Here is a 19,069-nt window from a genome sequence, read left to right on the forward strand (position 1 = left end):
TCGAAGATACCGACGAGCTGCAACGCAATGTCCACGCGAAGGCGCAATTCGGTAAGCTGAGACTCGTCGGCTGGACCACTCTACGCACCGGCAGCCACCCATCCGGTAAGGTAAAGAAACGACGGGTCAGACGCCGCAGATTTTCCGAATATTGCACATTGAAAGCCACGAATACGTGCAGTGGCCGGCCACAAATCAGTCCTCCTGAGAACTGAGCTGGGTCGCCTGCACCTGTGGGCTATCCCGAATGAAAACAAGGTGCAGGTCGCCCGCATCGTCCGCCCTTTGCGGGGTTTTAGCCGCCAGGAACTCTATCAGCATAGATCAGGGTGGGTACATCTGACCTGGGGGAGCGCAGGGGAGCGTCCCAACGCGTGAAGCCCGGGCGCGTCGTCATAGCGGACTCGGGCCCGCTGCGGTGCCGCCGACGGTACGCAGGTTGGAAAAGTGAAGGAAAGCCAGCTGGGGCATAAGATGGCCAAGTAGACCTTCAACCGGCCATGATAAGCATCAGGTCAATCAGAGGCGACGAGCAGGCGCGTCTCACGTCCGATGTTCGTGGTTGGGAGAAACATCAACACGGAAATTGCCGAATGCGGAGATACCCCTCGGTAGATGCCGATGCTCCTGACATCCTTCTCCCACACGGACCAACCACAACGACAGACTTTGACAGCTCCTGGCAACCCTCTTCCTCAACCCGTCCGCTCTCTGGCCGTCATCTGCGTCTGAACAGTCCTAGCTCTGCGCCCTAGCGTCTACGATCCGATGGTCTATAGTCGCGTACACCCGGCCCTGTCTAAAAACAGGCGCGCATGCGTCCTTTCTGTGGAGTGCTTGTTCCTGTCTTCCTTACTGCGCTTGGAAAACTCTCTATCCTTTGAATATCTATTGATTGAAGAGCGCTGTGTAGATCTCTTCTGGCCTCAGCCAGACCTTAAGTGGGTGGATGAGACGAGATAGCAGCATCGAGATAGCAGCATCGAGTTGCTGAGTCTTCAATTCCTTCCCGCAAAGTCAAGGAGTTAGGCCAGGTGAGTCCGGCTTCGCATTTGCCCGCGAGACCTGGCTCTGCACAGCACTGGGCGACACGAGGGTGTAGGATTGGATTGAGGCCGTCATCGACAACGACGATGCCAACGTCATGGGTAATAATAGGGCAGCGCCAGTCGTATATGTGCCCGACGTGCGGAATACTGAGTCCAGCCAACTATCATGTCTCTCTCCCGCCACGTCGACCCCACTGCCGTTCTCGCTGCCGCGCGCGACCACCCACACCGGCGGCACGTCAACCGCCACGAAAAGAGCGTCCTCGGCCAGTCCTGGACGCGCGACGAAGATGCCACCGCCGCGCCCAAGTACACCTTCCCCACTCACGGCATCCCCTCCAAGTCCGCGTACCAGCTCATCCACGACGAGGCGGCCCTCGACGGCAACCCCGCGCTCAACCTCGCCTCCTTCGTGCACACCTGGATGCCCGACGACGGGATTCGGCTCTTCCAGGAGGCCGCGAACAAAAATCTAGCGGACCAGGACGAGTACCCTGCGGCGCAGATTATCCACAACCGCTGCGTGTCGATGCTCGCTCATCTATGGAAGGCGCCGACGGCGGAGACGAGTGCGGTGGGCACGTCCACGGCAGGCTCGTCGGAGGCGATCATGCTCGGAGGGCTGGCGTTGAAAAAGCGCTGGCAGGAGCAGCGCAAGAAGGCCGGCAAGGACTACTTCCACCCCAACATCGTGTTTGGCTCGAACGCCCAGGTCGCTTTGGAAAAATTCGCTAGGCGAGTCGCGTCTCATTCGACGATTTCGTTCGTCACTGACCGAATCGTCCAGGTACTGGGATGTCGAAGCTCGCCTCGTTCCAGTCAACAGTTCAACCTCGTATGTCATGAAACCCGAGGACGCGATCCAGTTCATCGACGAGAACACCATCGGTGTCATGGTTATCCTTGGTTCGACCTACAATGGGGCCTTCGAGGACGTGGCACGCATGAGCGATCTCCGTACGTTTCCCCCCCTCGCGACCTAATGTCTTAGCGCTTAATGTCCTTGTAGTGGACGACCTTCAAGAGCGTACCGGCCTCGACATTCCTATCCACGTCGACGCGGCGAGTGGCGGCTTCATCGCCCCCTTCGCTTATCCGCAGCATAAGTGGGCCTTCGACGTTTCCCGTGTTGTCAGGTAATTCGCTCGCCTGTCCTTGCTCGCTGGATGTCGCACGGCTGACCTCTGCCGCCCAGCATCAACTCGTCTGGCCACAAATTCGGTCTCGTATATGCCGGCCTCGGATGGTTGATTTTCCGGGATGAGAGCTGTCTCCACAAGGACCTGATTTTCGAGCTGCGTGGGTCTTTCAAACGTTCGTCAGTCTTCGCCGAACTGACCAACATTACAGACTACCTCGGCTCGACGGAGTACTCATACACCCTCAACTTCTCGAAACCTGCGTCGCCTGTCTTCGCCCAGATGTTCAAGTACGTATAGCATATGACTCTAGCTAGCAGATCTCTCAATCCACTTCCCAGCTTCCTCAACCTCGGCTATAACGGCTACGCCAAGATCGCGTACAAGGACCTCCGCAATGCGCGTATCCTTGCGCGCGCGCTTGAGAACACCTACTTCACTGTGAGCTATCTTCCTGGCAAACAGTTTCGCCACGGCTTCCCTGACACTCTTCAGATCCTCTCCGACATTCATCGCAAGGCGCCTGATGCACCCGCCGATGTGGACGAGGAAGACCCGAACTACTACGTGAAGGGGCTGCCGGTTGTCAGCTTCCGGTGAGTTGCATGCCTACTCTGCAATTCTCACTTGGCGCGCCTTCGCTGCCTGGATATCGTCATGGATGAACGCATATACTTACACTACTCACAGCTTCAACGACGAGTACCGCCAGAAATACCCGCACGTGAAGCAGGCGTGGATGCAGACAAGCCTGCGAACGAAGGGGTGGATCGTCCCCAACTACAATGCGCCCAAGGGCGAGGAGAAGACGGAGATGCTGCGCGTCGTGATGCGCGAGAGCATCACAGAGGACCTTGTCGAGCGGCTCGTGGTGGATATTTTGGAGTGTGCGGAGGCGTTCATGGGTGAGTGGGACTGTATCCTGATAAATGTCGTCAGCTCATATACGATCTAGCTCCCGAAGGGTCCGACATGATGATTGCCAGCGCGGGCGGTACGATGCATCAGCCGGATATCGAAGTAAGTGGTCGTTCACCGTGTTTTCTCCCCTCTCCACTACTTTTTCCTTCCGCATCGCTACCAACGACCCCCTCCCCCCATTTCTCCTATACAGATCCATCCGCTTCCCGCATCTCTCGAGCTGATAACTAACATTTCCCTCAGCACTCGCGTCCCCAGCCGCACAATTTCAGTACGAGCAGCGATACCGAAGGCTTGGAGCAGTCGGGGTACAGTCGGCAGTGTTAGATGGATCTGCGGAAGAAGACACAGTGGATACACCAGTTTGTCCGGTGGTCGTTCTCGCTCGCGATGGGTCCTCGAGATTGTCGGCTACGCGATCACCTACGACTCGCGACTTCTGGTACCTACGAAACAAACAGCGATTGTACTTGTACCTGTCGAATATAAGGTTGTACTCATTGGACATATGAAATGTGAAGATAGATTGGATCGCTCATTTCCCTTGGAAGTCATGGCCGAGCAGAGGCATAACTCGCCAACCTGAATCGCGCACCATGCACCCCCGCATATTCATCTGCAACCACCGCGCGTCCTCGCGCCTTCACCGCGTGAGGGATAGTTCTGTCAGCCGGCATGACCTCTAGGGAGAAGGGAAAGTGGGGAATGTATGAAAATCCGAGGGCAAAGGGGCGTTGGAGAAGGAGAGCAGGAAGCGGAACGGACGTTCTGCAAGCCAAGGAGCGGAGGTTCCCAGACCAACCTGATTGAACTGATTCTCAAGACTCATCCGCGAAAGAACAGGCAATTGCGGAAGACGACAACAAAATACAGAAGCTGAGTGTCAATCCAAGACGCGAGAAGCAGTGCAAGATGCAATGTACACGAAGCATGGCCCCAGCGGGACGAGAAGCAATGGCAAACCAAGAAAAGCGTAGCGGGAGGGAAGAAGGAGGTGGGCCCGACAGCTCCAAGGCCATTCCAACCAACGCACGCGGAAAGTGGGTGAATGAGTTGAGAAAGGATACCGACCCTTAACGGGGTTTGCAACAAAATCGGTCAAAGCGGCCAAAGGTGCCGGGCAATGCAACACCCCAGCCCGAGCCCGCTCATCCTCCGTTCGCTTAGATATTTGGCATATGGCTAGAGCGCGCAGCGCTCATAGCATCTGCGAATTTTCATGTTAGACGGAGCTCGAAACGTTCAGATAGAAAATGAGAGGCGTTCTCGGCAAATACCGAAACTGTTGCATTGTGCATCGGCGACTGTTGCGCAACAATTTCCTAGGTTCCTCTAACCTGAAGGCCACCAAAGTTGGAGGATCCGTTCACGCTATGGTATTCGACAGCTCTACTAAGTCTCGTAAAATTCTAAGGCGAAACAGTCGAGAAAATGCCCAAAGATTCTGAAAGTGTTGCAAACCCCGTTAAGGGTCGGGTATGGGGTCGTTCTACAGTAGCAGTAGTACCGAGCCTCGAGGCAGGAGAGATGTCACGGTCCGGGCCGACGCTCCGATCGGATATGGCCTCGCGTGACGTCTTCCTCCGTTCGCGCTCAGCTCTGATCGGCGCGTTCATCGTTCCCATCCGTCCATGTCCGCCCCGCGCACACACATCCCGCAACCGCCGCACACGGCCGGCGAGCGCTACAAGGGCCTCCGCCAGCGCATCGACCCCGCCCAGATCCCCTCGCCCATCGACAATCAGGCGCGCGACGCCGCCGAGCGCACGACCCCCTTCCTCACCCTCCCCGGCTCCGGCCGCCCCCCGCTCGCGACCACCGCGGACGCCGTCTGCATCGACCAGGGCAACGCCGCTCCGCGCTTCGTCCGCCCCACCACCTGGAGCCTCCCCAACTGCGCCCGCTTAGCCAGGGAATGCCACATCCCGCTCGCCGCGCACTTCCAGCCCTTCGCGGAGCAGCCCGCGGGCGAGGAGCCTGTCCCGCTCGTCGCGCCCGCTCCCGACTCCTCCGGCCCCCCGCGCTGCGCGCGCTGCCGCGCCTACGTCAACCCCTGGTGCCCCTGGCTCGACGGCGGCAACGCCTGGCGCTGCAACCTCTGCAAGCACCACACCCCCACCGATCCCGCCTACTTCTGCCTCCTCGACCCCAACGGCATGCGCCTCGACCACCAGCAGAGGCCCGAGCTATGTCGCGGCGCCGTCGACTTTGAGGTGGGCAGGGAGTACTGGGCCAAGGGCGCCCCCAGGCTCGTCGACGAGCTCTGGGCGACGCACGAGGGCGAGTACGCGGCGCTTGCATCGCCCGACGAGTCGCACGCCTCCCCTCCGGCCCACGCTCGGTCAGGCAGCATCTTCGGCGCGAGCAAACACGACCGATCGGCCAGCATCTTCGGTGGCGAGTCCAAAGAACACCCCGGCCTCCCACCCGTGCGCGAACCTCAACCCTTGACCTACGTCTTCGCCCTCGACGTCTCGCGCGAGGCCGTGCAATCGGGATTCCTCAGGGCATCGTGCGAGGCGCTGCGCGGGGTCCTGTTCGGAGCGTTGGATCCTTCGACCACCTCCGACCCCAACGACCCTTCGATTACCTCCGACCCCAACGACCCTTCGACCTCCTTCTCCGGGCTCTCCCTAGACCCGTCAACCTCTACAAATCCGGCGAGCACATCGTCAGCGCTTCCTCCAGCTTTCCCCCCAAATTCCCGCCTCTGCCTCCTCACCTTCGACCGCGCTGTCCACTTTTACGACTTAAGGCCGGATCCGCTGACCGGGTGCGCTTCCCTTTACCCTCCGTCTCGGCTTTCCTTTACCCTCCGTCTCGGCTGTCCACGCCTACCCCCTGCCTCCTCCCCCTCTCTCCCTTTCTCTCCTCACTCAATACCTCTCTCCCCTCCTTCTCCCCCCCCCCCCCCCTCACTCAATACCTCTCTCCCCTCCTTCTCCCCCCCTCCCCTCCCCGCACACAAACCTTCCTCCCCGCACACAAAACGTTTCTCCCCTCACACAAACCTGCCTCTGCACTCCAAACCTCGCTTCAATGACATGACGACTTGACGTACACTCGACCGACTCGACGCGCACTCGACCGACTTGACGTGCACTCGACCGACTCGACTTGCGCTCGACCGAGTTGACGTGCACTCGACCGACCTGACGCGCACCCGACCGACCTGACGCGCACCCAACTAACACCCACCCACCCAGCCTCCCCCCCTCCCCGCCCCCCACCGTCATCATGGCGGACGTCGAGGACGTGTTCCTGCCGTTTCGCGAGGGCCTGTTCGTGCGGCCGGATGAGTGTCGGTGAGTGGTTCTATACTTTGTCCCTCCTCTTCCCTTCATTCGTCATGTCCCCCCCTCCCCTCGTTCTCACCGCCGCTTTCATCCCATCGCTCTTCCACCTCTCTTCTTGCCCATCATACCTTCGCCTCCGCTCCTCCCTCTCCCTTAGCCTCCCCCTTTGCCCTCCCCCGTTACCACTCCTTTGTCCTCTCCCTTCGCCTCCCTCCCCACCCCCTCGTAGAAAAACACTAACGCAAACTACGCAGCGACACCCTCCTCACCCTCCTCACCACCCTCCCCGACCGGTTCGAGGGCACCACCACCGGCGAAAACGCGATGGGGAGCGCGGTCGTGGCCGGGCTGGCCGGGTTGGTGCGTGTTTGGTTTCTGCGTGTGTGGTTGTTGGTCTGCGATGCGCCCTTCCCCTCGCCTTCCCCTCCCCCACCCTTATCCAACCCTTCCCCCCACCAACCCTCCCTCCCCTTTCCCTCCCACCCCAATCCTCCCTCCCTTCCCCCTCCCTCTCCCTCCCTTCCCCCTCCCTCTCCCTCCCTCCCTTTTCCCCCCCCCCCAACCCTTCCCCACCAAACTAACTAACCCTTATCAAACTAACTAACTAACTACCCCCCAGGCCCCCACCGGCGGCCACCTCGTCGTCTTCCAGGCCGGGCTGCCGGGCGTCGGGATGGGTGAGTTTTTTTTTGGTTTCCTGAATGAGGTTTTTGGTTTCCTGGATGAGTTGTGGTGCCCTGTTTTCGTCCGGGATGGGTGGTGTTTTTGGATGGTGGTTGAGGAAGACCCTGGTCGACGTGGTGTTTGCTTTCTTCTCGTCCGGTCTCCATTCCTTTCCTTTTCGACATTCCGTTCCTGCTCGCCATCATTCCCTTTCCACCCCACCTACCCCCCTCCTCACCCCATCCCCTTTCCTCCTCACCACCACCCCCATCCCTTTCCTCACCGTCATCCCTTCCCTCCTCGCCTCGGACCAAACCAACGTACTAACACCCCACCTCACCCAGGCGCCCTCAGTGGCACGCCGAACGAGCAGGAGGCGTGGGCGAATGAGAAGGAATACGTGCGTGGTGTTTTTTTTTGTTATGCGTTGTTTGTTTTTGGTTTGGATGCGTTGGTTCTTTCTGCTTTGGTTTTTTGGCTTTGGATGTGTTGGGGAGGGGGAGGGGGTGCTGGGAGTGCGTTGGGGGTCTCTTGGGAGTGCGTCGTTGGGGGAGGGGGGGGGGGTTCGTTCGATGCGTTCAGGATTCTGTCCCTCGCTCCCATCCGCCTCCGCATCTCTTTTCCTTCGTCTCCACACCCATCTACCCTTTCCTTCGTCTCCACCCCACTACAAACTCGCCCCTTCATCGGACCCGCGACTACTCCCTTCTTCGCTACTCCCACGCCTCGCTGTCCCCGCGCCTCGCTACCCCTACTCTTTGCTACCCTTACCCCTTGCCAGCCCTACCCCTCCATTCAAATCCTCGCGTCCTCGGCGTTGAACGGCGAACAAAGAAACCCAACTGCCCCCTGCCTCCCTCCGTCTCGTCCCCCCTCATCCGTCTCGTCCCTTCCTTCCTCCCTCCCTACCCCATTCCCCGTCGCCCTTCCCCTCCTCCCTCCCTTCCTCCTCCCTCCCTTCCTCCTTATCCCTCCCTTCCTCCTTATCCCTCCCGCACCCTCCCTTTTCCTCCCTCCCATCCTCCTCATCCCTTCGTCCCCCCTTCTATTTCCCCCTCCCTCCTCCCCCCTTCCTCCGACGCACCCAAACTAACTAACTAACCGCCCTCCTATAACCTCCTCCGCTCTTACAACTCACCTTCACCATACCCAAACTAACTAATTCAAAACACCACCCAACAGACCCTCCACCGCCCGTCGTCCCCCTTCTGGCCGCGGCTCGCGGAGCGGTGCGTGCAGTGCGGGGTCGGCGTGAGCTTGTTCTTGGCCCCTGGGAGACCGGTCGGGGTGGCGAGTGTGGGTGAGTTGGGGTTTCTTTGTTTTGGTGGGGAGAGGGAGAGGGGGGGTTGGTGGTTGAGGGGAGAGGGGGTTATGGCTTGGGAGGGAAGTGGGAGGGAGTGGGAGGGGAGAGGGGAGAGGGGAGTGGGAGGGGGTTATGGTTGGGGAGGGAAGGGGGGAATGGCGGTTGGGACGGAGGCGAAGGGTAGACGCGTAGGGAGACGGTGGTAGAAAGGCGGGGATTGTGTCGCTGGTGGTTTGTGTCGTTTGGTTTGTGTGTTTTGGGAAGGAGGTGGAGATTTGACGGGAGGTGGAGATTGGGACGGAGGTGGCCGAGGGTGCTGTGCGGTCGGTAGCAGCGGGGGCTCGCGGTTGGTGGCAGTGGGTGATGCTCCTCTGGTGGCAGAGAGGGCTGCACGATCGGTGGTGGAGAGCGTTGCGTGTGTGGGTTAGGGCCGGGCGAGAGCACTCGTCGCACGCATTCGTTTTGCGCTGGGCGAGAGACGGGCTGGATGGGTGGATGACAGAGAAGCACGGCGGATGACAGAGAAGCACGCCTAATGACAGGGAAGCACGACCTTGTCATACCCCGTCATCGACGCCGGATGACGTGGTAGCACGGCGGAGCATAGAGATGCACGCCAGACGATAGAGAATCACGGCGGAGGATAGAGGACCGCGACGGAGAGACGCACGACCGCATAGAGAACCAGGACGACCCATAGAGACCCACGACGACCGATTGTGAACCACGCTAACCTAACCCCCCCCCTCCCCAGCCACCCTCCCGAACCTCACCGGCGGGGACATCTTCTTCCACCCGCGCTTCGAGTACGCCGTCGACGCGCCCATCCTCTCATCCGAGGTCCGGAGGTTGGTGGGCAGGAAAACGGTCTACGACGCGGTGGTCCGCGTGCGCTGCTCGGAGGGTGCGTGCTCGGGTCCTCACTCCCCCCCCCCCCACACACTGCTCCTCTTCCTCCACGAATTCCTCGCCATGGAATCCGCGCTCACCACCCCTCCGCCCCCTCTCGCCCCACACACTCCCCCCACAAACACTCCACTGGCCCCACCCCCCTCACCCATTCCCCTCCCACACCGCACTCACCCCCCTCCCAGGCCTCCACATCACCGCCCACCAGGGCGCCTTCACCCAGACCTCGCCCACCGACCTCGAGTTTGGCGTCATGAGCGCGGACACCGCGTTCGGGGCGACCATCGGCTTCACGGGTGGTGAGTGCGGTGTGGCCGTTCGCGTTCGTGAGTGGGTGGGTGCTTGGGAGTGGAGTTGGGGTGGGCGAACGGGATTTGAAGTTTGGAAGTTGGGAGTTGGTATTTGGGACTTGAATTAAAGTTGGGTTGGAGAGTTGGGGTGGTGAGGGATGGGCGATCAGGGAAGGAGGGCGGAAGATGGGTGGTGTTCGGACGACGAGAACACCGCTGATAACGACGAGAGCGACGATCACGACGAGAACTCCAACGACAAAGAGAAAGCTGACGCAGACCCCCCACCCCCCAGGCCCCCTCGCCCCGACCGTCCTCGACGTGCGCGAGTTTGCGCACATCCAGTGCGCGGTGTTGTATACGACCGCGGAGGGGGTGAGTGTCTTGTCTGTATGTTTGCTCGGGCGCGTCTGTATGGTCGGGCGTGTCTGCTTGTTCGGTCTTGTCTGTTTTGAGCCGCCCCCCTCCCCTCCGCCGTGGTTATCTTACCGCTCCTTCCTTACCCTACTGCTCCCTCTCTCCCCACCCTTCACATACCCTCCCTCCTTACCCTCCCCCAACCCTCCCATCCTCCCACCCTCCCTATCCACACTCACATACTAACCCCCCCTCCCTGTCCGCGCTCCCTAACCACCCTCCCTGTCTACGCTCACATGCTAACCCACCCACCCCTCGCCCCTCCCCTCCCCCACTAACCCTCCCCTTTCCGCCCCCGTCTCTCGGCCCCCCCCTCCCCCCTCCCCTCCCACACTCACTAACCCTCCCTCCCCTTCCACCCCTCCCTTCTTCCACCCCTCCCTGTCTACGCTCACATACTAACCCCTCCCCCCAGTCCCGCCGCGTCCGCGTACTCAACCTCGCGCTCCAGGCCGTCGAGCTCGCCGCGAACGTGTTCCACTACGCGGACATGGAGGCCGTGCTCGCGCATGTGGCCCGCGGGGGTGAGTGGTGTCTTGCCTGAGCTCAAGTCGGATTGCGCGTACTATAACACCCTCCCGTTCCCCTCCCCTCCCGTTCCCTCTTTCCCCTCCCCTCCCGTTCCCTCTTTCCCCTCCCCTCCCCTCCCTTCCCTTCCCTAGCCCTTCCCCCCAATAACCCCCCTTCCCCAACCCAACACCGTCACTAAACCCCTCCCCAACCCAACACCGCCACCCCAACACAACACCCCCACTAACCGAACTCAACCCCACTAACCACCCCCTCCCCAGCCATGACGAAGCTCCCCTCCGAGCCGCTCTCCGCCATCCGCGACGAGATCACGGAGCAGTGCGCGCTGATGCATCTAGGATACCGCGAGCGGTGCGCGCAGGCGGCGGGGGTGGGGCAGGTGAGTTGCGTGTTTTTTTGGGGGGGAGGAGTTGGGTGAGAGGGGGGGAGGGGGTGGGCGCGATCTTCGCTCTTTCACGACGTTCTGCCTTGGGCTCTTTCACCGCGGGCGCCGTCTTGGGCTCTTTCACGACGTTCTGCCTTGGGTCTTGTTACCCTCGACTTTTGCTATGTGCCTTGGTTCTGTGCCTTTCCGCTACGCTATTGCTTCCTGTACCCTTTCCCCTCGCCACTCCTTTCCGCTACGCCACTCCTTCCACTTCACCTCACCCTACTCACCTCACCCCCCTCGCCACTCCTTCCACCTTCTCTCTCTCGTCCCACCGCATCGGACCTTGCACACCGCATCAGAACTTGACCACCATGTCGGGACTTGCACACTCGACTCCTCCTTTCCTTCGACCACCAATTTCCTTTGACGCCTGCTCCCTCGCCTCACTCGCGCTGACACCCACCTCCCTAGCTCATCATCCCCGAAACCCTCAAGGGCCTCCTCGCGCATACCCTCGGGCTCCTAAAAACAAAACCGTTAAAATCTCGGGTCGCCGTGGCGGCCGACGTGCGCGTATATGCCGCACATAAGCTGCTAGCCGGCGGCGTGAAGGAGATCGTGCGGCGGTGCTACCCGCGGGTGATGGCGGTGCATGATTTGGAGGAGGGGGCGTGTTTGGCGAAGGAGGGCGAGTCTGGGAGAATCGTGCCGGACGAGTCTGAGTCTGCGAGGATCGTGTGGCCCACTCTGATGCGCGCGAGCCATATGTTCATGGAGGCGCATGGGGTGTATCTGGCGGGTGAGTGTTAATCTACTTCGCTCCTTCCATCATCATCGTTTCGCGCCGTTCGCCCCCCTCCCCCACCTTGCTCATCCCCACTCCCCCCACACTCCTCCTCCCCCACTCACCCTCCTCTCATTCCCCCACTCACCCACCCCACTCACTCACCCACCCCCCAGACAACGAAGAGCTGCAGATCCTCTGGGTCGGCGCGAGCGCCTCGCCCCAGCTCCTGCTCGACCTCTTTGGCGTGGACGATATTTTTGCGGTCGATCCTAGGATGGTGCGTGTAGGCTTTCCTGTTGTCCTGATTGGTGGTCTGCCCTGCCCAATCTCCTGTTTCAATTCACCCACTTTCTCACCCTCCCCCTCGTCCGCCTCTCCCCTCCCTTCCCCCCACCCTCTCCCTCCCTCCCCCTCCTTTCCCCCTCACCTCCCTCTCCCACCACCACCTCCTTCCCTCCCTCCCCCACCCCCTCCGACCAAGACTCACCACGCCGCTCCGGCCAATACTCACCACGCCGCTCCAGCCCACCCTCCCCGCCCTCCCCACGCTTCTTTCCCGGCAGGTACATGCCATCATCGCCAGACGCGCGCACGAGCGCGGCGGAAGAACACTCAAATTCGCGATCGCGCGCCAAAACCTGGACGGCGCGGAGGTCGAGTTCGCGGACATGCTCGTCGAGGACGAGAACAACGGGAGCATGGCGTATTTGGATTGTGAGTGTTTTTTCCCTTGTTTTTCTTTGTTGTTGTTTTGGTGGGAGTAGGGGACGGAAAGAAAGACGCATCGCTAACGCCACCCCCCAGACATGACCTACATCCACCGGAAGATCACACATATCGTGCGTCGGCTGTCCTTCACTGCACTCTTCCTCGCCTACCACTTCCCCGCTTCCCACTCTTCCATCGTCTACCAGTCTTCCTCGCCTGCCACTATTCCTTCGCCACTGACCGCTACCTTCGCCACTGACCACATCCCACAGCTCTCCGACGGCGCCGAGCCCGTCGGCTTCCGCAACAGCTCCGTCTGGTAGGCGACACAGCTCGGTCTTGTAGACGATGCAGCTCGGTCTGGTAGACGACACAGCTCGGTCTGGTAGACGCCGTGGATGGCCATCTTACTTGTGTCGGATGAGCTTTTATCGATATCCCTTCCTGCTCCCATCTACGCCACATCGGTGCCTGGCGCACCGGAGGCGCTGGCGCCCTCGACAAGTCCACCTGCTACTTACCCTCCCACTCACGACCACTTACTGACCTCCCTCCCCCTCACTCCTGCCATCCAGGCCTCCCACCCACTCCTACCACCCACCCCCCCTGAACACTGTACGTTGGTTATCATTCGACCCCCCTCCCATATACAAATGTATCGTAGAGACGCAGAAGAGGACCCGACCGAAACTAAGGAGAGGAGCCGATCGAGACTAAGGAGACGTAGGGGAGGAAGCAATCTTAAGGAGAGGCGCTTGTCAGTGTACAACGGAGGGAACACGTGAGAGAAGTACAATCAGCTCAAGTGAGGAGGGGACCGTTCGGTGAAGGGTGACGTAGACTGCTCGTTGAACGAAGGCACCTCGAGGCTCGCAGAACAAAGGCAGCTCGTAGAACGAAGGCAGCTCCTTGAATGGAGCCACTGAGAACGAACGAACGGACGAAACCGCCCAATTAACGAGAAGTCATCCAATGAACGAACGAAAAGTCGACTCAATTGAGGAAGAAAGAACAGGAGGGAAGAGAGAGTAAGGAGGGTAGCATTATTACTGTAAGAAAATCCGAGGTGGTAGTGCAAAAAAGGCCCGCGGGTACTGCGAGGAAACCGAGGCGGTGATGCAGAAAACCGAAGCGGTAATGCAGAACAAAGAAGAGGCCGGTCATTACGGAGGATCATAACATGAGCATAAGACAACAAACAGATTCAGATGCAGATACCTAGATAACCGAGGGAGCGAGGGAAGGGTGATTGCAGAGGTGGTTGACACTGGTATGTGTGGCCGTCAGGAGTATGAACGGTCGTCACAACGGACGGCGATCAAACATTGTGCACGGGGTTTAAGCATCGGGCACGGGCGTCGTCTTCGACCGCCGCGACCCAAAGCGCAGCTTCCCGTCGTCTCCCCTGCCCCAGCCAAACAGGCCCCCTTCGCGCGAGTTCGTGCTCCCGGCGCGCGAGCGGAAAGACCACGCGGACGGTGAGATCGGTCGCTCTGGCGCTGGTGCGTCCAGCCGCTGCCCGTTCGCGGCCACAGGCTCGCCGCTGTGGTGGTGGTGATGGTGATGGTGGTGTATCTTGCCCGAGCGTCCGACCGTATGCCGTCCGTCGCAGCATGCGCGTACATTCTCCAAGCCCTCGAAGCCCTCATCCGACAGGGACTCGCCATGCAGCTCGAAGTCCAGGTCGTCGTCGTCCGGTGCAGGAACGTCGACGAAGGACCTCGTGGGGCTGTAGGGGCTCTCCGGCTGATAACGAAGGTATTCGGCAGCAGGGGTACCCGCGCGCTTCCCGATAGAGCCACCGATATGCGACATTCGCGACCGACTGCGCTGCCCCCTTGGCGTCGTATTCCACCCTTCGCTGCGGTGAGCACTTCGACCGCTGCGCGCGCTTTGCGGACTGCCGGTCAGCATGTTGCCACGGTCACGCTCATCATCTGACAAGGAAGACATCGGACTCTGCGGCATTACCGTCGCGTTCCCAGCAGAGATGTTGGCGGGATTGGGCCGAGACAGCAGGTACTTGAGAGCCTGCAAAGAAGGTGAGTATAAGCAGCAGCATTCCAAGGGGCAAACGTACGCTGAGCCAGATGTCGTGCCTCTCCTTGGTAGGTGCGGTGAACTTCATCTCACGCTGAGGCGTGGAGATGATGACGCTGTATTGGTACAGACCCGGCGGCATGGGGTTGGGGTCCAGCACCGAGCGAACACCCTCGACGTAGGCTGCAGCGACATTAGTAGATGCCGTTTGACTGGGTCGGGAATACACTTACCACTCTTCGCACTCGACTCCGCGACATTGGATGAGCCGGGGTCCGCGTCGCTCCAGTACAAGGTCTTCGTGTACGGATGCACCCAGAAGAAGCGCCTGTGCCGCTTCTCGCCATGACCCTTGCCGATCGTCCGACGAGTATACTTGTACAAGTACTCTCCAATCATTGTCTGCGTGATCGCGTGGATGATCGCCGGGTCCGTCGGATTGGCCAGCTGGCGTGCGGACATGTCGTGTCCCTGGCTTCTGCTCGGGGTGACAGGAGCATTGGCAAGGACATGAGCCCGGTAGTGCTCGGACGACATGGAGGAGCGCGGCGAGGCCATGCTGTGGTCCGACACCAAGGAAGTGCTGGACATCTCCCGACGTTCTCCCCTGAGACTGCTGAAGGCATTGAACGCGGACCTGAAGCTGCTGGTGGATGGGGGCTGCCTGATGGCCGACGTCTGGGAAGGAGGCATGCTGGACCCCTGAGCTCTCCCGAATGTGCCACGCCCGCCGCCGGGCACAGACAGCACGGAGCCGAAAGTGGGAGTGGTGGCCCGCTGGATGAGCTCCGGAGGCGGAGGGGAAGATGGTCGCGGCGGAGGGATGTCGTGCGAGCGTCGCTCGGGAATGAAGGACGGCGGAGGCATGCTGCCTGGTGGAGGGGGTGCTCGAGGGGGCGGCGGCACCATCATTGTCGGCGGCCGTCTCTTGGGCTCGATGAAGGCGTCCAACAGGTTTGATGAACCGCCCGAGGACAGACGCGGACGGGACTCGTCGGTGAAGGAAGACATGGCGGACTCCAAGGACTCCCGCCTGTCAGACGACGCGCGCGAATGACTGTATCGGGCACCTACATCGCGGAAGACGGATGCTGTGGCGGATGCGGGCTTGGTCGCCAATGTCTGCGCTGCAGGCGCTGCCGCGTTCGAAGGGGTAGATGCCTTTGACGGCGGTAAAGGAGCGATGAACTGGAACTGCTGGTTGGCACCAACACCAACGCGGTATAGACCAGGCGAAGATGGTATAGGTGAAGCGATCGGTGCAGGCGGCTTCCACTCGTCGGTTTGGATGGACATATCCTTGAGGACCGGCTTTGGTGGTGCAGGCTGGACAGGCGCCGGCTCTGCAATGAACTCTGCCGATACCGACTTGGAGTCGTATGTGGCTGAGGGCACAACAGGTGATTGAGTGCCAGAGCGAGCCGCGATCTCCGATGCAGTAGTGTACATGGAGGATTCAGGTCTTGAAGAGGCAGCCGACTGGTCGTTCAGACGTGGCGGCACCCGCGACGTCGTCACGCTCTCTACGTCTTCGTCCGAGCTGGGGTAGTCGTTCTCCGTCATAGTCAAGATCGAATGGAAGTCGTCATCTTGACTTTGCGACCCGCTTCTCCCCTGAAGAGCATCCTGGTACGCGTCCGTATCGGTTTCCGTCGCTGGACCCGTCTCCGTCTCTTCGCCATCGTCGTTCTCTTGTAACGGAAATGAACGACGAGGAGTGCGATCAACCTCGACCGGGACAACTGCGCTCTTCGGCGTTGCAGGGGGTGCAGCGACGGCGACCGTTTGCATCTCGGCTTCTGCGACGGAGACGGGGAGCGTCCCAACGCTGCTGTCGACGCGGACGGGCACTGGTTCCTTGTACTCGTGCTGGACGCCCATGCTGGATCGACGCACAACAGGTTCGGGCTCTGTCTGCATCGAGCTCTCCGCAGTCGAAGGTGGTGGTGGTGACGGCTCAGGATCGCATTGGATGCCCATCTCCACAGTAGCAACGGTCGGGACAGCCGGTGTTGGTGCTGCGATCGGCTCTGGTACTATGACAGGCGCCGGCTCTGGCTTGATCTCCTCCTTGATGGGCTCAGGATCAGTTTGCGTGCCGAAGTCAACAGTCTCAGGGCCGTCGTCGATGGCAACTCTGAGCGAGTCGTTCCGCTTCAACGGCGAGCCGCTGAGGTTCAGCTCTGCCGAGAGCGCCTCCGGCGCACCAACGAGCGAGGGCGGACGACTCTGCATGTAGGCTGCGCCGCCGCGTCCCTTGCGGCCGATGGTGCCACCACGAGTGGAACGCCCAAGCACAGACTGGCGAAGAGGACTGCCAGCGTGAGGTATGGAGCTCGTAGACGGTGTCCTCTTGAGCACGTTCGCGAAAGCAGGGTCCATGCCATCGACGCTCGTGCGGTTGGAGCGGTTCGTGGGCGACGGGGATGGCTCGCGAGGCGGCACATCAAATTCGTCTTCCTCCTCGACGAGTACGTCGTGATGCTCGTCTGCGGCCTGGAAGTTGATGGGAATCGGCGGGACGGGTGGCGCATCGGTCGTATCGAGCTCGTCGTCATCATTGTACTCAGACGAGGGGCTGTTAGCAGCCATGCCCAGCCTTTGCGCCAGAGTGAGGCCACTACGACCACCACGACCGCGTCCTCTTCCACGGCCACCTGAGCGGAAAGGAGTACCTCGCGATCTGGTTGACCGATTGGCAGGCGCATCGACGGTCTCCTCATCCTCGAATCCATCATCTTCAAGGTCGTCGACTGCTCGGGGAGATGCTTCCACAAGACGCTTGCGATATTCCAACTTCGACTCCTTCTCCCGCTGCAAGCTGCTCTTCAGGGTGTTGATCTGGCGTTGCGCATGTGCTAGACGCTGCTGCAAAGCTTCGATCTCGTTAGTCGGGTGATTCGGAGACAGGAAAGGACGACTAGGAGACGGCTCCGGACTATCAGGATCAAGTTCTTCGCCAAAGGCGGCGTCGTCGTACAGCGTGTTGCTCTCCATGCGTCGCCTGTTGATTGACATGCCACCAGTGGTTCCAGGGCTGAAGAAATCATCCTCGCCGCCACCCGGAGTCAAGAAATCGTTCGCACGACTATCCGCATCGCCGCCAGGAGTCAGGGGAGAGCCGAAGCGACCTATGCGCCGAGCAGCGCGCTGCTGCTGTGCCTTCAACGCGTCCACGGTCTGCTGAAGGTCGGACTTGTCACGAGCGAGTCCGGCGGCGTGCTTCCGAGCTTGAGCGATATCAGTCTCGTGCTTCGACTTCAAATCATCATAAAGGCCCTGAAGACGCTCGGCCTCGTTCTTGAAGTGGTCGCTCGTGTCACGCGCACTGGCGAGAAGCTTGTTGAGGCGCTTATGCTCGCCCTCTAAACGTTGTACAGATCCTTGAGAGTCGGTGAACTGGGCTCGGAGCTCTTGCAGCGTGACTTCAAGATTCCAGTTCTCCTCCTTGTACTTGTCTACGAGATTGTTAGGTTAATGCATCACCAAAAATATTCCATCACGCACCTGCATTCGCCTCCTGCTGCTTGAGGGCTGTGCGCAAGCTCTCGACCGACCTCTCGAGATCGTCCTTTTCCTCCTTCATGTCCTGAATGGCCTTGTCGCGTTCGCCGAGCAAGCTCTGAAGGCGCCGAACCTCCGTGAGGAGTCCGCTGCCGATCTCGAACGCGAATTCTGCATCTCATTAGCACTTGGAAACGGGTGACGCGGCTGAAGGGTACTTGCCGACGTCGTCTGCGCGATGAGCAGCATTCTTGGCACGGCGGGATTGGGCTGCGGACGATGGACCTGAGGACACCTTTGACCGCTCGGGTTCTTGGTGTGGCGTGACAGAAGGCGACGGCTTTGCTCCGTTGACCGCGCGCTACATCGCCATAAGCAAGAAGTACGCGCGCATATGTCAACTACGCACCTGGGATCCAAATGCACTGGACAACTGCGCGTTCTCCGTATCCCACGCGCGGATCGTATTCGCCAGCTCCTCGTACTTGTCGCGTACTTGCAAGTCGATGTCGTCGTCCTCAGAATGGTCGGCCGCGAACTCTTGGATCTGCCTGATGCGCTCTTCTAGCTCCATCTGCTGGGCCAGAACCCGCTGCCCGAGCGTCCCCGCCTGCTGGAGTTGCTTCTCCTTGGAGTCGAGGAGGGACTGGAGTTGGTACTTCATATCATCCATGGAATTGAGAGAAGACGGGGCAAAATCGGGCATGGCGGGCAACAAGGCGCCCTCCGACGGACCGGCCATGTTGGGCCGTCGTCGGGAGTATGCGAGAAAACGAGAAGCGCCCCCTCCCCGCGGTGAACGTAGTGTGCAACCCGCGACCGCGTTGAGCAGGCGTTGATTGCCCAGAACGCAAACATGTGCAATCACACGCGTCTTTGCAAATTTACCAATCCAACAAAAATACGGACCTCCATGGACCCACAGCTTCTTCCTGCAAGGCGAATCTTGCGAGTCGATACCATGCTACTGCGAGTATAGTGTACTCCAGCACGCTATCATAGTCTCTCCGACGAGAACGGTGTACTGGCACATTTCCTGTCAGAAGCTCGCAGCTGGCACTGGCGCTGCAACCGGGATATGCTTGCGAGCTTTGGAAGAGACATACTTCGATCAGACAGACTAGCATGAACAGATACGCGGG

At 60.2% G+C, this 19,069-nt stretch overlaps 4 protein-coding genes across 4 annotated transcripts; 3 read left to right on the plus strand and 1 right to left on the minus strand.

Annotated features, from left to right (window-relative positions):
- Nucleotides 1–886: 886 nt before the first annotated feature.
- Nucleotides 887–3,647, plus strand: SCHCODRAFT_02636719 (glutamate decarboxylase). The gene is made up of 10 exons (XM_050345929.1): nt 887–1,784; nt 1,837–2,006; nt 2,059–2,185; nt 2,245–2,348; nt 2,400–2,478; nt 2,530–2,629; nt 2,684–2,784; nt 2,879–3,093; nt 3,144–3,208; nt 3,353–3,647. Exons 1-10 carry the CDS (start codon nt 1,216–1,218, stop codon nt 3,434–3,436), a joined length of 1,614 nt encoding a protein of 537 aa, XP_050198490.1. The 5' UTR covers nt 887–1,215; the 3' UTR covers nt 3,437–3,647.
- A 1,093-nt stretch (nt 3,648–4,740) lies between these two features.
- SCHCODRAFT_02512342 (vWA-like protein) lies at nt 4,741–12,439 on the plus strand (the record flags this gene model as incomplete). The annotated part of the gene is made up of 17 exons (XM_050343269.1): nt 4,741–5,361; nt 5,512–5,654; nt 5,775–5,882; nt 6,316–6,414; nt 6,660–6,765; nt 7,025–7,082; nt 7,413–7,468; nt 8,251–8,368; nt 9,126–9,275; nt 9,466–9,579; nt 9,866–9,945; nt 10,403–10,511; nt 10,779–10,897; nt 11,360–11,580; nt 11,620–11,687; nt 11,849–11,958; nt 12,200–12,439. The coding sequence occupies 17 exons, from the start codon at nt 4,741–4,743 to the stop codon at nt 12,437–12,439; spliced, it is 2,520 nt and encodes an 839-aa protein (XP_050198491.1).
- Nucleotides 12,440–12,478: 39 nt separating this feature from the next.
- Nucleotides 12,479–12,729, plus strand: SCHCODRAFT_02636742 (uncharacterized protein; the record flags this gene model as incomplete). The annotated part of the gene is made up of 1 exon (XM_050345930.1): nt 12,479–12,729. The coding sequence occupies one exon, from the start codon at nt 12,482–12,484 to the stop codon at nt 12,704–12,706; it is 225 nt and encodes a 74-aa protein (XP_050198492.1). The 3' UTR covers nt 12,707–12,729.
- A 992-nt stretch (nt 12,730–13,721) lies between these two features.
- Nucleotides 13,722–18,633, minus strand: SCHCODRAFT_02671043 (uncharacterized protein; the record flags this gene model as incomplete). Its single annotated transcript, XM_003028651.2, has 6 exons — nt 13,722–14,414; nt 14,464–14,606; nt 14,657–17,881; nt 17,931–18,098; nt 18,150–18,288; nt 18,337–18,633. 6 exons carry the CDS (start codon nt 18,631–18,633, stop codon nt 13,722–13,724), a joined length of 4,665 nt encoding a protein of 1,554 aa, XP_003028697.2.
- Between the last annotated feature and the right edge of the window lie 436 nt (nt 18,634–19,069).

This window comes from Schizophyllum commune, assembly GCF_000143185.2.
Source record: "Schizophyllum commune H4-8 unplaced genomic scaffold SCHCOscaffold_10, whole genome shotgun sequence".
NCBI classification, from domain to species: Eukaryota; Fungi; Basidiomycota; class Agaricomycetes; order Agaricales; family Schizophyllaceae; genus Schizophyllum; species Schizophyllum commune.

What these genes read in the sequence shown, in the direction of transcription:
- SCHCODRAFT_02636719 (XM_050345929.1), top strand. Translation starts at nt 1,216, where the DNA reads ATGTCTCTCTCCCGCCACGTCGACCCCACTGCCGTTCTCGCTGCCGCG. An exon ending in GTCTTCGCCCAGATGTTCAA is followed by an intron (nt 2,479 to 2,529) that starts GTACGTATAGCA and finishes TCCACTTCCCAG; the next exon opens with CTTCCTCAACCTCGGCTATA. An exon ending in TGCATCAGCCGGATATCGAA is followed by an intron (nt 3,209 to 3,352) that starts GTAAGTGGTCGT and finishes CATTTCCCTCAG; the next exon opens with CACTCGCGTCCCCAGCCGCA.